The sequence below is a fragment of the Malus domestica genome, chromosome 13 (genome assembly GCF_042453785.1).
Source record: "Malus domestica chromosome 13, GDT2T_hap1".
Taxonomy (NCBI): Eukaryota; Viridiplantae; Streptophyta; class Magnoliopsida; order Rosales; family Rosaceae; genus Malus; species Malus domestica.
This window is the reverse complement of record NC_091673.1, coordinates 2,450,985-2,466,495: the sequence shown is the minus strand read 5'-3', so window position 1 is coordinate 2,466,495 and position 15,511 is coordinate 2,450,985. Positions and strand designations below refer to the sequence as shown.

General features: G+C 39.8%; 2 protein-coding genes across 2 annotated transcripts; one reads left to right on the top strand and one right to left on the bottom strand.

Moving 5' to 3' along the window:
• The first annotated feature begins 3,894 nt into the window (after positions 1-3,894).
• On the top strand, positions 3,895-4,753 carry LOC103414404 (uncharacterized). The gene has a single exon (XM_008352792.3). The coding sequence runs from the start codon at positions 4,034-4,036 to the stop codon at positions 4,523-4,525; it is 492 nt and encodes a 163-aa protein (XP_008351014.2). The 5' UTR covers positions 3,895-4,033; the 3' UTR covers positions 4,526-4,753.
• A 141-nt stretch (positions 4,754-4,894) lies between these two features.
• LOC139190723 (uncharacterized) lies at positions 4,895-13,994 on the bottom strand. Its single transcript, XM_070811178.1, has 7 exons — positions 13,912-13,994; positions 13,707-13,828; positions 13,111-13,177; positions 12,214-12,282; positions 10,502-11,940; positions 5,845-5,911; positions 4,895-5,016 (listed from the first exon to the last, which is right to left on the bottom strand). The coding sequence occupies exons 5-7, from the start codon at positions 11,934-11,936 to the stop codon at positions 5,010-5,012; spliced, it is 1,509 nt and encodes a 502-aa protein (XP_070667279.1). The 5' UTR covers positions 11,937-11,940; positions 12,214-12,282; positions 13,111-13,177; positions 13,707-13,828; positions 13,912-13,994; the 3' UTR covers positions 4,895-5,009.
• Positions 13,995-15,511: the final 1,517 nt, after the last annotated feature.

The window sequence follows — 15,511 nt, the reverse complement described above, 5'->3', positions numbered from 1 at the left end:
CCTAAAACTTCCTACAAGCTTGAAATCCCCTAAAAATTGAAGAATAAAAGTTGCATGAACAATGCATGGAATCGGGCTTTGTGGTTCTACATGAAATTAAAGGTAATCTTACCTATATTTGGTACCTTTGAACTCACGAGGACCTTAAGAACACAATGGTACCATTTTCTTCCTCGATCTATCACGTTACAGTGGGTTTTGGGTGTCGTCCGTACAAGAGAGAAGAGAGAGAGAGTCTACGAGAGAGAGCACGGAGAGGAAGAGAGAAGGAGTAAGTGTGGTATGTGTGTGGTCCACGTGGGTCACCAAGCCAAAACCACACAATAACCTCTAAGTCTCAATATGTCACATATACACACTACAATTTCCCCGTCCAAGGATAAAACTGTCATTTTACATCACCGATAAATGAATTTCGGGACGGGGTGTGACAATTATAACATCTCACATCGCCCATGGGAGTGATCCTTAAATATATATTCTCATCCCTACCTAGCACGAGGCCTTTTGGGAGTTCACTGGCTTCGGGTTCCGTAGGAACTCCGAAGTTAAGCGAGAAGGGGGCGAGAGCACTTCCAGGATGGGTGCCCCACTGAGAAGTTGCTTGTGAGTTCCTAAAAACAAAACCGTGAAGGAATGGTAAGCCCAAGCAGACAATATCATACTACGGTGGTAGAACGGGCCCCCGGATGTGGTGGACCCGTGCCGGGATGTGACAAATGGTATCAGAGCCAATCCCTGGCCGGAAGTGTGCTGACGAAGACGTCGGGCCCCTAAGGGGGATGGATTGTAACATCCCACATCGCCCAGGGGAGTGATCCTTAAATGTATATTCTTATCCCTACCTAACATGAGACATTTTGGGAGGTCACTGGCTTTAGGTTCCGTAGGAACTTCGAAGTTAAGCGAGAAGAAGACCAGAGTACTCCTAGGTGGGTGACCCACTGGGAAGTTGCTCGTGAGTTCCCAAAAATAAAACCGTGAGGGAATGGTAAGCCCAAAGCGGATAATATCGTGCTATGATGGTGGAACGGGCCCCCGGATGTGGTGGACCCGGGCAGGGATGTGACACATAGTGTATTCGAGGTACTGTTTTTCAATTTTTCTTCTTCACTGAAGTTCATCGTTTGTTTTTCAAGAAAATAAATTTGAGATTTGTTAGCTTTTTGTTCAGTTATTTTTCCAGATACAATGTTTTTTTTTTCCAGATACAGTTTTGCCAACATTTTTTTCCAGAAATAGTGTTTTTTTCTTTCTAGAAACAGTGTTATATTTTGGTTTTTTTTTTCAAATACAATGTTTGTTTATACACAAACAAAACAAACACTGTATCAGATTATTTTTCTTGAAATAGTGTTATGTTTTGGTTTTTTTTTTCCAAAGACATTGTTAGTTTTTTTCAAAAAAAAACAATGTTATTTTTTTGTTTTTCCATAAACAATTTTATGTTTTGGTTTTTTTTTCAGAGACAGTGTTAGTTTTTTCCAGAAATAGTGTTATTTTTTTGTTTTTCCAGAAAGAATTTTATATTTTGGTTTTTTTTTTTTATAGAGACAGTGTTAGTTTTTTTTTTTTTTTTTTTCAGAAACAGTGTTAGTTTTTCCAAAAACTGTTTTATGTTTTGGTTTTTTTTTCTCCAAATACAGTGTTAGTTTTTTTTTCCCAGAAACAGTGTTAGTTTTTCTTTGATTTGTTTCGACGATGGTTCTGGTGCATTTTGCACGTCTTTTTCTCCAGTTTGTTCACTTGAAAGTTCTAGTACATTTTCCACATCTTTTTTGCTGGTTTGTTCCGACAAAGGTTCTGGTACATTTTGCACCGGTTTGTTTCGGCGGCTTTGTTCCGATGAATGCTTCCTTTTTCAACTTCGATTTGAACTTCGATTTGGTGGTTTTTGAAACGGGGGAATTCGATTTGATAGGAAGACAAAGAGTTATTATGGCAGTTTTGTTCTGGTTTGAGGTTGGTGAAAAGTCAGGATAATATCAAATCATTTTGGGGTATTTACGGAAGTGTATATTTGTAGTGGGTTGGGTTTGTAAGTTTGGACCGTGGACAATAGTTTTGGATGATTTTTTATTAAACTTTGAGCCCTTTTGGTTAAATAATATTTTGGGAGGTTTTTGGTTAAATATTTGTTGGTCCAAACCCTTTTCATTAAAGCTCCATTTAGAAAATTCATTTGATTTAGAGTCATTTAGCTGTTCATCGTATAATATGTAGCATCCTCGTGATTATTAATTTTTTATTATTTATATAGATGGTTAAATGATTTTCAAATCGTATAAATTTTTCAAATACAATCTCTGCATGAAAATTTTCAAATCGTATAAATTTTTCAAATACAATCTCTGCATGAAGTAAAGAGAATGAACATAAATGATTAAGACATTTGTATGATAAAATAATGTCACGTTAGAGAAAATAAGGACTTTCTAAATAAAGTTGAGATTCTATCATAATATCCATTGATAATATGGGGAATAGTTTAACTTATTTATAAGTTCATGCAAGGCTCGTCCTACCATTAATGTGGGATTCATTATGAACACATCCCTCACGTGTGGCGAATTTTTAAGCATAACACATGAACCACGCAAATGGGATGACGTGGAGCCCGAGTGACCGTTGTGCTTCACACCCGAAATAACATGCTCTAATATCATGAAGCAAATTGAATTTCTACTGTAAAACTAATTGTCAAAATAGGGAGTAACTCAATTTACTTATAAAAAAACCATACAAGACTCCTCCCTCGTCCATGTAGGGTTTATTCTCAGGAGGGAAGTATTATCCTTGTTTTCATCTCTTACCATCAATCTCCTAATTACAAATCAAGTCGGGTCGGACAACCCACCAAAGCTGTAAAAGCATCTTCAAACTGCAAATTAATTGAAGGTGATAGAAAATTAAGGAATGTGTAAGGAGAAAGAAACACTTGAGATCTGCATGCCCAACTCCATACGGTACGTATATATGCATGCTTGAATACAAAACAAGGTAAACTAACTTTGTATTATTGTATACATTAGTTTAACAATTAAGAAACAAGAAGTGCAATAACATTTAGAAGTTCAATTTCTCATATTTGGATGCATGATTGATAATATATAGTTATATTCGTCTATGAATGCATGACAAGAACTTGAAACCTCTTCTAACATTAAAAAAAATTGTTAAACATTATGGAGTGTTTTTGTCATTTGTGAATCAGGATTCTCACTATGTAATCATGCATATAATTGGAAGAAGAAAAAAAAAATTCGTGCATGTAAAATTTCACTCTTACCCTTTGGATATATGAAATGTTTACTTACCTACATTTATTGTAATTTATTGGAATTATTTAAAATTCTAACTTCTCTTGTGTTTAATAACTCGTAATTCCATATTATAACTATTAATCTAGTACTTGAAAAAATCATGAATTGTATCAACTAACGAAGCTGATTCTGCTCTCAATTCTTCTTTCTCTTTCACTTTCTCTAATCCAAATAAGTAAACATTCTCTTGAGGGATATTTTTGTAATAAACCCTTTTTGAACTGCCCTTAAACTCAAAGCCATCGCACAATTCAGAAAGCTCCTCATACGCTCTCTTATCACGTGGCAAACATCAAAATACATATAGAAATCATCAGAAAGTAGCCTTTTAAACGTGAGATCGATCGGTTTTAAAAGTCCAATTAAACTCATAGAATTATAGAGGGAAGGAAGTAAACCCATCGGGGTCCAAAATCCAACGGCTAGTTTGCTTATTCCTTTATATATTAAACCCTAAACAACACAACAAGAAGAAGCAACCGACCATTATACCCGCTCTTTACAGCTTGGCTCCCAACCACCAATTAGATTCCTTTCACTTCCTTCCACTTTTTGCCTCCTTAAAAATGCTCTCTCCCTCCTTCACAAACCCCTACTCAAACTTTCCTGCAACTAAAAGATAGAGTGACTGAATTTCTAGATTGTTGGTCGGGTAAGTGGACTCGTTGTATGTAAGTCTCTCTTTTGTTAATTCAAAGTTTTCACTAAAAATGTCGAAAAGACGACTACCCGTTTTTCAGAATCTCTCCAAGCTTCTGAAGGTCTTTATCTCCGTTGCCAGAGTGAGAAAACTATCATTTGAAAACTCATTTATTAGGAAGTTGCAATATTCAAAGAAGATGAAGCTTCTGAAGAATTACGACTATGGGTTTGTAAGAGAATATCAGTTCTCTCCCTCCAACACTCCCCTCATTCATTACCACAGAAGGAAGCAGCTCATGAAGAACGAAAGCCTTCGAGACGTGTATTCGATGTTCTTTCTCTGCAAATGTTGGGGCAACAGCTTGAGAGTTGAAGGAGAAGATGGAGATTTCACGTTGGAAGCTCTGCCGACCACCGGAAATGATGACAATGCAGTGGCTTTATATGAGCCGCTGGATTGGGAAGTCCACGAAGAAGAAGCTTCCATTGATTTGCGGGCGCAGATGTTTATTGAGAGGTTCTATGAAGAAATGAGAATGCAGAGGCAGGAGTCGTTTTAAGTTAATCAAAATTTGAGTCCAAATTTTTGCGTATTTGTTGATTTTTGAATGAATTGTTTTATTTATCGATTCAATTTGTTCAGTTTTCCACATTAATATTTTTCACTTTGTGGACATAGGTTTGAAATTATTCCATTTTTTCATGACATGGGTGGCAATTTGTATTTTTGGGGCAGAAGAACGTTGTTTTTAATAAGTTTTTGAATTATTGATAATAAATCACGATTGACACACCCTAACCCGAAGACTAGGACGTGCTGGCCGTCACGTGAGTGTGACGTAACCATAACGCAAGCGGAAACGATTTAATAATAAAATACGAGTCAACGAAAACCACTAATTGCAGTTATTTACAACCGAGCATTCTATGTGCAGTCAAGTAGGAACATAACTAATTTACAACACCCTCGGGTGAATCCTACATTTATTTAGTCTGTCAGAACGCCGAAGCAGTCTCGTAGGCCACCAACGCCTCAACTATCAACTAGAACCTGGAGGGGCGAAAAACAGAAAACGTGAGTGGGCGAAAATAAAGCTTTTCCAAAACATTTCATAAATCCACATTTATAACCCCTTTTTGGAAAACCTGTATACTTTCCCAGAAAAATAGTATATAGCATATATATCTCAACTGTCTCAATCATCAATCTTATAACAGATTCAATAAAGAATGTACCATGCCAATTTCAACAGTGTAGTATGAATGCATTAACATAATATAATCAGGTAAAAGAAATAATCAATCGGAGGCCCTCTAATAGCCCTGAACGATTGAACCTAGAGCTCAACATCTATCAATCTCACTCTCTGCCGGAGTCACTCCGCGTGACCTGTCCGGCCTTCTGCACATAAGTCGGAACCACCTAATGTAGTCTGAACGACTCATGGTAATATTCGCTCTAGTGCTTCTCTCATCAATCATCTGTATACAATAACCTAAGGTCACCCACCAGTCATAATCTCACTAACACTCTACGACTGGCCCGTCGTACCCACTCCGCGTGGACTGTACGACCAGCATCTACTTGGATCCAAGGCGAGCGTGCGATGCGGTGAATACTATAAGCACTAAACCATGGTGCAGGATATGAGCTCAATATATCATCATCCTCAACATAACAGTAATTAAATACTTACCTGTGCGTCCACAGCACCATCATACATATATGCATCATACGACAGTTCATAATATCCATAACATTCTATGCATGGCAATCACATCATATTTCATTTCATTTCAATATATTTTTCATTTAAATTTGATTTCTGGGGAAATCGAGTATATAGGTATATATATATAGAAAGCAATGCCCACTCACTGGTATGTCGCCGGGTCGTAACCCCCTTGACGCCCCTGGATGTGCTCGTCCTCGTTATAAGTTCCACCTAGAAGTGAAATAACTTAAAACAATCATTTAACGCACAATTAACGCACCTAAACCAAACTAGGTAATACATTCTTCATACGATGCTCAAATTGGGTATATGAATATACCACAGTGACCTACACAACCTCAGGATCATCCCCATATTTTTAAAATAATTTTTGGAGTCCTCACGCGCCCCCACGCGCCTGACGTGGCACGGACCTACGCGCGGCCCACGCGCAGCCACGTGCCAGGCACACTGACGGTACAGTGAACGGCGTTAGGAATATTCCAGGAATATTCCGTTAAAAACTAACGGTTTCCGTTAAAGTTAACTAACGGCGTCGGAATATTCCGTCAAACTTGACGGAAGATTCCCTGTCTTCTCCGGCGAGTCGCCGGTCGCCGGCGGCTGTTCGCCGGTTTCTGGAAAATTTTCAAATCCACTATTCTCCTTCGTTTTTCAACCAATTTCTTCGCATTTTATACCAAAATGAAGCATTTCACATGTACTATCACGTTGGAAGGGTTTTAAGGCCTAAAAACAACAAGATCAAACCTTTCAAAATTCTTCAATTTCGGCCAAACTCGAACCCGACGATCCCGACGTCCATTTTGTTCAAACGAGGCACTCCGAGCCTCCTTGGAACTTCCTAAGACTCGTGGTGATCTTTGTTTAACCTAAAACACAACCAAAATTAAGTTCGTGAACAGTGCCATTACACGGGGTGTTTTAAAACTAGGGTTCTCGAAATAGAACTTACCTAAAACTGGTATTCCCGTGCTCGTGAGGTCCTAAGGAGTGTCGTGGTGATCTTAGATCGGACGTTGGTGTAGGATTGTGATTGCTCTTGGTGTTTGTCCGAGAGCTTGAGAGAGTTCGAGAGTAAGAGAGAGAGAGTGATACTGAAATGAAGAAAGAGAGAGAGAGTGAAGGGAGATGAGAGAGAGACATCCCACGGGTTTTGGGGAGGGATTTAGGGGGTAGGACCCCACCCTAAGTCCAAACACAAATTAAATTAACACATACTAATATAATTCTAACCCTAGTTTAGGATCTTAGTGTAAAACAAATACCAAATTTACGCACCTTAATCCCGTTTAAGGGCGTTTTAGTAATTTCACGTCCTCGGTATTTAGTAACTCTGGGACGGGCTGTGACAATCTCCCCTCCTTATAGAATTTCGTCCCCGAAATTCCAATCACTAACCAGAACATCAAAAGTCATAGAATAACCTCGGATACATATCTCTCATCCGATCTTCTGTCTCCCAAGTAGCTTCTTCAGCTGAATGGTTTCTCCACAATACTTTCACCAAGCTCACGGTCTTATTCCTCAAGGTCTTATCTTTCCAATCCAGTATAGTCACTGGTTCCTCATCGTACGTCAAGTCCGGATTAATTTCCAATGGTTGAGGAGGAATCACATGTGAAGGATCTGACACATAATGCCGAAGCATCGAGACATGGAACACATTATGTACCTTAGACAACTCTGGAGGTAGCTCCAACCTGTAAGCAACTTCACCAATCCTCTCAGTGATCTCATAAGGTCCAATGTACCTGGGACTTAGCTTTCCTTTCTTTCCAAAGCGAACCACACCTCTCCAAGGCGATAATTTCAGAAAAACATAGTCGCCCACATTATACATTCTGTCCGTGGTATGTCGATCCGCTAGGCTCTTTTGTCTATCCTGGGCCACTTTCAGGTTAGATTTAATTACCTGAATATTCTGAGTAGTCTCATCCACAATCTCTGGCCCTTCAAGTATTCTTTCACCAACCTCTAACCAACATAATGGCGTACGGCAAGCTTTACCATAAAGTGCTTCAAATGGAGACATTCCAATACTCGAATGAAAACTATTATTATAGGCAAACTCCATCAAATCCAAACGATCATGCCAAAAATCACCAAATTGCATCACAGAGGATCTCAACATATCCTCGAGTGTCTGAATAGTTCTCTCTGACTGACCATCTGTCTGTGGATGATAAGCTGTACTGTAAAGCAATCTAGTACCCAAAGCTTCTTGAAAAGCTATCCAAAACTTAGAAGTAAATCTTGGATCTCGATCAGAAATAATATTCACTGGGACACCATGATACTTTACAACCTTCGATATGAATAACTGAGCCAACTTATTTAAAGAGTACTTCTCTCTTACTGGAATAAAATGTGCTGATTTGGTAAGTCGATCTACAACCACCCAAATGCCATCAAAACCATTTTGTGTACGTGGCAACTTATACACAAAATCCATCGTTATATTCTCCCATTTCCACTGGGGAACGGGAAGTGGTTGCAATCTCCCAAACGGCTTCTTTCTTTCAGCCTTAACCTGCTGGCAGACAATACACCTACTCACATACTCCGCAATCTCTCTCTTCATACCCGGCCAATAGTAGAATGGTCGAATGGTATGATACATTTTAGTTCCTCCTGGGTGCATAGCATAAGCCGAACAATGTGCTTCATCCAAGATTTCTTTCTTCAGTTCCTCATTATTAGGCACATACATCCTGTTCTCTTGCATAAGCATACCATCTGATCCTCGGATCTTGAGATCTTTCTTCTTCCCTTCATTTCTTAAATTGATCAATTCTTGAATTTCTTCATCCAACGATTGAGCTGCAAGCACCCGATCAATTAAAATTGGCTTGACTTGAAAATTGGCAAGAAAAGCTTCACTTTGCTCTTCCCATTCTAATTCTACTCCAGTAGATCTCAACTCTGCCAGAAGAGGAACACGACTGGTATACAAAGCATTAAGCCGCCCTTGAGGCTTCCTACTCAGAGCATCAGCTACCACATTTGCACGACCCGGATGGTACTCAATCGTGCAATCATAATCACTTAACAATTCCAACCATCTTCTCTGACGAAGATTAAGATCATGCTGAGTGAAAAGGTACTGAAGGCTTTTATGATCGGTAAAGATCTTACATTTCTCGCCATAGAGATAGTGTCTCCAAATCTTCAAAGCAAACACAATAGCTGCCAACTCAAGATCGTGAGTCGGATAGTTTCTTTCATGAGTCTTCAACTGCCTAGAAGCATAGGCAATCACTCTACTATGCTGCATCAAAACACAACCCAAACCATTCAAAGAAGCATCACTATAGATCTCGAAGTTACCATTATCATCAGGAAGTACTAACACAGGTGCATGAGTAAGGCAATACTTCAACTGTTGGAAACTTTGCTCACAACTTTCATCCCACTCAAACTTAACATCCTTCCTGGTTAACTTCGTTAATGGCAAGGCAATCATAGAAAAGTCTTGAACAAACCGTCTATAATAACCTGCCAAACCAAGAAAACTCCGCACCTCAGTGACCGTTCGAGGTTGTTCCCAATTTTCCACTGCTGCTATCTTTTGAGGATCCACTTGAATTCCCTGAGCTGATACCACATGTCCCAAAAATGCCACTTGATCCAGCCAAAATTCACATTTACTAAATTTGGCATATAATCGGTGTTCCCTCAATTTCCTTAACACCAAGTTAAGATGTCGAATATGGTCTGATTTCGACTTAGAATATACCAGGATGTCATCAATAAAAACAATAACAAACTTGTCAAGATATTCCTGGAATACTTCATTCATCAATCTCATGAAAGCTGCAGGAGCGTTCGTTAATCCAAATGGCATCACCAAAAACTCATAATGCCCATAACGAGTCCTGAAAGCTGTTTTATGAACATCCTCATCTTTAATCTTTAATTGATAATACCCAGACCTCAAATCGATCTTAGAAAACACACAGGCACCTTTGAGCTGATCAAACAAATCATCTATACGAGGCAAGGGATAACGGTTTTTAATCGTCACCCGATTCAGTTGCCTGTAATCAATGCACAATCTCAAAGTTCCATCTTTCTTTCTTACAAACAACACTGGAGCTCCCCAAGGTGAAGAACTAGGCTGAATGAAACCTTTATCAATTAACTCTTGCAATTGAATTTTCAACTCTCTTAATTCCGCTGGTGCCATTCTATAAGGAGTCAAAGAGATAGGGTTCGTACCTGGAAGCAAATCAATCGAAAATTCCACATCTCTATCTGGAGGCAACCCAGGTAAATCATCTGGAAATACATCAGGATAGTGTCTGACTACTCCGACTTCCTCCACACTACCGGAATCAACATCATTTAACACCACATGTGCCAAGTATCCCTGACAACCCTTGGATAACAACTTCTTTGCCCTTATGGCGGAAATAACACCATGCCTCACCCCACTTCTTTCACCCACAAAAGTAACCTCAGGTAGTCCAGGACGAAGAAAAGTAACTGATTTCCCGTAACAATCTATATGGGCGCGATTATAATGCAACCAATCCGCCCCTAAAATCACATCAAAATCCACGATGTCTAATGGGATAAGATTAGCAGGCATAATGACATTATCTACCATCACTGGACACCCAGAGTAAAAACTATCAACATAACATTTATCCCCTCTAGGCATAGCAAACTCTAAATCAAACCCTAGAGGTGAAGGATGAGGTTGTGTCATTTGAGCAAATGTATGAGAAATCACAGAGTGTGTAGCACCACAATCAATCAAGACTTTAGCAAAATGACCAAGAACATTCAACGTACCCATAATCAAGTCTGGATGGTTCTGAGCATCTTGCAGCGATATGTGGTTAACACGTCCCTGAGCTGGCTGTCGTCCTCCACGACCTCTGCCACTCTGATTACCTCGTCCCTGATGAGTACGTCCTTGACCTGTCTGGGCAGGCGGCCTAAACGACCCTGTACTACTAGCAGCAACTCCGCTCTGTTGGGGCTGGCCCCCCTGATACCACTGAGATCCGCTAGCTGGCATAGACGGATATGAAGTATAACCTCCCTGATCCTGAGAATATCCACTCTGAAAATAAGGATCCTGGGAATAGTGATACTGTCCCGGAGCATAAGGAGCAGCATCACCCTGATAGTGATAAGCACCACCACGACCACCCTGGCCATAACTGCCTGAATTAAAGTTCTGTTGAGTCGGTGCTGATGTTGGCATAACAGGCTGCTGGGGCCTCTGCTGATTCTGGGGACAATACATAGCTCTATGTCCTGTCTGACCACATGTAAAGCATGCACCACTGCTTCTCCTACATTCCCCATGATGTCGGAAATTACAACGGCGACATAACGGAGGACCCGAACTACCAGTACCACCAAAGCCTCTCTGACCAGAAAATCTAGGTCCATTACCAAACCTACCACCTCCTCTCCTCGGACCTGTGGCACTAAATCCACCACTGGAAGAACTCGAACTCATTCCACTTTTCTTGAAATTCTGCGTCTGACGAGGTCCTGGAATGGAAACACCTTTACCTTTCTCATTTTTCTTCTGACCATTACCCTTATCCTCTTCATCCTCACTGTCCGGAAGATTATCAGAGTCTTCCATCCTGACCAGAATCTCAAAATACTCATGATAATCGGCACAGGGAAGTGCATTGGCAAACGTTCTGTACTTCTTCTTAGATCCTAGCTTGAAACGACGAAGCATTTCTGCTTGATTACCCGCTAAATCAGAATCATAACGGGATAAATCAGTAAACTTCCTGTAGTACTCATGTGCAGACATATTCCTCTGCTTCAGACTGGTGAATTCCTGTTTCTTGCGATCTATATATTCCGGAGGAACAAATCTCTTCATAAAATTTTCCTTAAATACCTCCCATTCGGCTGCCCTTTCAGGTGCCATGTGCCTCGACTGATTTATCCACCACGCAGCTGGCTCACGGCCCAAAAACCAGGTGGTGGTCTCCACCCATCTATTAGCTGGCAGGTTTCCCTGACTTTGCATCACTTGAAAGGTCTGCTCAATTCGATCCAACCACTTTTCTGCCCCTTCATAACCTTCATTTCCCTCAAAAGTTTCCAGTTTCAGATTATACATCGTCTCTACGGGCGTTCTCTGAGGAGGACGGATATTAGCCTGAAAAGCTTGAGCCATTGCTGCCCCTAACTGAGTTATATCGGGGAAATTAGGCTCAGCAGCACGGCGAGGATCTCTACGAGGCGGCATAATTCTGACAGAAAACATAACAAAATCAATAGAAGAACTCATTAGTTATACAGGACTGCAACCTATGCTCTGATACCAAACTGACACACCCTAACCCGAAGACTAGGACGTGATGGCCGTCACGTGAGTGTGACGTAACCATAACGCAAGCGGAAACGATTTAATAATAAAATACGAGTCAACGAAAACCACTAATTGCAGTTATTTACAACCGAGCATTCTATGTGCAGTCAAGTAGGAACATAACTAATTTACAACACCCTCGGGTGAATCCTACATTTATTTAGTCTGTCAGAACGCCGAAGCAGTCTCGTAGGCCACCAACGCCTCAACTATCAACTAGAACCTGGAGGGGCGAAAAACAGAAAACGTGAGTGGGCGAAAATAAAGCTTTTCCAAAACATTTCATAAATCCACATTTATAACCCCTTTTTGGAAAACCTGTATACTTTCCCAGAAAAATAGTATATAGCATATATATCTCAACTGTCTCAATCATCAATCTTATAACAGATTCAATAAAGAATGTACCATGCCAATTTCAACAGTGTAGTATGAATGCATTAACATAATATAATCAGGTAAAAGAAATAATCAATCGGAGGCCCTCTAATAGCCCTGAACGATTGAACCTAGAGCTCAACATCTATCAATCTCACTCTCTGCCGGAGTCACTCCGCGTGACCTGTCCGGCCTTCTGCACATAAGTCGGAACCACCTAATGTAGTCTGAACGACTCATGGTAATATTCGCTCTAGTGCTTCTCTCATCAATCATCTGTATACAATAACCTAAGGTCACCCACCAGTCATAATCTCACTAACACTCTACGACTGGCCCGTCGTACCCACTCCGCGTGGACTGTACGACCAGCATCTACTTGGATCCAAGGCGAGCGTGCGATGCGGTGAATACTATAAGCACTAAACCATGGTGCAGGATATGAGCTCAATATATCATCATCCTCAACATAACAGTAATTAAATACTTACCTGTGCGTCCACAGCACCATCATACATATATGCATCATACGACAGTTCATAATATCCATAACATTCTATGCATGGCAATCACATCATATTTCATTTCATTTCAATATATTTTTCATTTAAATTTGATTTCTGGGGAAATCGAGTATATAGGTATATATATATAGAAAGCAATGCCCACTCACTGGTATGTCGCCGGGTCGTAACCCCCTTGACGCCCCTGGATGTGCTCGTCCTCGTTATAAGTTCCACCTAGAAGTGAAATAACTTAAAACAATCATTTAACGCACAATTAACGCACCTAAACCAAACTAGGTAATACATTCTTCATACGATGCTCAAATTGGGTATATGAATATACCACAGTGACCTACACAACCTCAGGATCATCCCCATATTTTTAAAATAATTTTTGGAGTCCTCACGCGCCCCCACGCGCCTGACGTGGCACGGACCTACGCGCGGCCCACGCGCAGCCACGTGCCAGGCACACTGACGGTACAGTGAACGGCGTTAGGAATATTCCGTTAAAAACTAACGGTTTCCGTTAAAGTTAACTAACGGCGTCGGAATATTCCGTCAAACTTGACGGAAGATTCCCTGTCTTCTCCGGCGAGTCGCCGGTCGCCGGCGGCTGTTCGCCGGTTTCTGGAAAATTTTCAAATCCACTATTCTCCTTCGTTTTTCAACCAATTTCTTCGCATTTTATACCAAAATGAAGCATTTCACATGTACTATCACGTTGGAAGGGTTTTAAGGCCTAAAAACAACAAGATCAAACCTTTCAAAATTCTTCAATTTCGGCCAAACTCGAACCCGACGATCCCGACGTCCATTTTGTTCAAACGAGGCACTCCGAGCCTCCTTGGAACTTCCTAAGACTCGTGGTGATCTTTGTTTAACCTAAAACACAACCAAAATTAAGTTCGTGAACAGTGCCATTACACGGGGTGTTTTAAAACTAGGGTTCTCGAAATAGAACTTACCTAAAACTGGTATTCCCGTGCTCGTGAGGTCCTAAGGAGTGTCGTGGTGATCTTAGATCGGACGTTGGTGTAGGATTGTGATTGCTCTTGGTGTTTGTCCGAGAGCTTGAGAGAGTTCGAGAGTAAGAGAGAGAGAGTGATACTGAAATGAAGAAAGAGAGAGAGAGTGAAGGGAGATGAGAGAGAGACATCCCACGGGTTTTGGGGAGGGATTTAGGGGGTAGGACCCCACCCTAAGTCCAAACACAAATTAAATTAACACATACTAATATAATTCTAACCCTAGTTTAGGATCTTAGTGTAAAACAAATACCAAATTTACGCACCTTAATCCCGTTTAAGGGCGTTTTAGTAATTTCACGTCCTCGGTATTTAGTAACTCTGGGACGGGCTGTGACAACGATTGTGTAACATTTGATATCATTTATTTCACATAAACAATATTTTAAATTAAACTAATTTTCATATGTTATAATCGATATAGTTGCGCTTACACTCTTTAGATAATTAGAATGGTAATCCGTAGTAGAAATCTAACAAATTAAGCTGGCAGAAAGTGAAGTAAATGGACCGCATAGTACTGTGTCTTCGCCTACAGGGGAGATAGCAGAACTTCAATGAAGCTGGGCTGTTTAATAGAAGCATTCATACATGAAAACTCCCTAAAAACATACAAAAAGTATAAAAAATCTGCCATCGTCATTAGTGCACATACTCATAAGATCTTTGATTATTCTTAACAAATCTCTAAACATGGTAGTTAGTGTCTTAGAAATCTCTAAACATCGAGGCCATGACAATAGACCAACTTAATGGTTTCACATGCTACCAATGCTTTCATGAGCAAGAAAAGAAAGAGCTCTTAGAAATCACTCTAAAAATACTGATTAGCGCCGTTTAGGTATTAGGCTGCTAGCCACTGTTCTGATTAATTTTTAGGCGTTTGAAAATTAAGAAATGATGCCTAGACCTACCTAGGCTTCCGCCTAGCAATCCTAGGTCACGACTCTCACTTAGATAGAAAATAGATAACTTTCACTTTGCATTTTATTTTTTCAATAATTGTAAAGACTTGTTGAATATGTGGATGAACACTCATTAAATGTTTGTTCCTCATGTTTTCAATATGTTCTAATACTTTATACACTATATGTCATTCTATTTTGCAATTTATAATATTCCAATACAATTATGTATTTTTTTAGGGTAAGTTATATTTATTTATATGCTATATAATAAATTTTAATAAAACGCAACAAACCGCCTTAGACCATCTCCAAATGAGATGTCAAATCATAAGTATAATGTCATGTAATCAAATTTGAAGGTAGGAGCAAGTTTCAACCAATATGTGAATCCTATGTGGATTGACATATGAGTTTTCATATGTCAAATTTGACATATGAGAAAATGTGATGTCAAATCATTTTTAATTATTTTATTGTGTGGATCCCATTAATGCACCAATTATAGATCTTAAAAAGCTAATTTAATTGATTTATTTTTAAAATTGGTCATACAAAAATCATTTATAACAAAAAAACATATCAATTGGAAAAAGAGGAAATCTGACATTGTCACGTCAGCCATTAAATTAACA

Excerpts from the sequence above, each read along its gene's own strand:
- LOC103414404 (XM_008352792.3), top strand. The coding sequence starts at position 4,034 with ATGTCGAAAAGACGACTACCCGTTTTTCAGAATCTCTCCAAGCTTCTG.
- LOC139190723 (XM_070811178.1), bottom strand. The coding sequence starts at position 11,936 with ATGCCGCCTCGTAGAGATCCTCGCCGTGCTGCTGAGCCTAATTTCCCC. Across the intron at positions 5,912-10,501 it reads CCATCCAGACTTGATTATGG|GTGGAACTTATAACGAGGAC; the intron begins GTACGTTGAATG and ends TTTCACTTCTAG.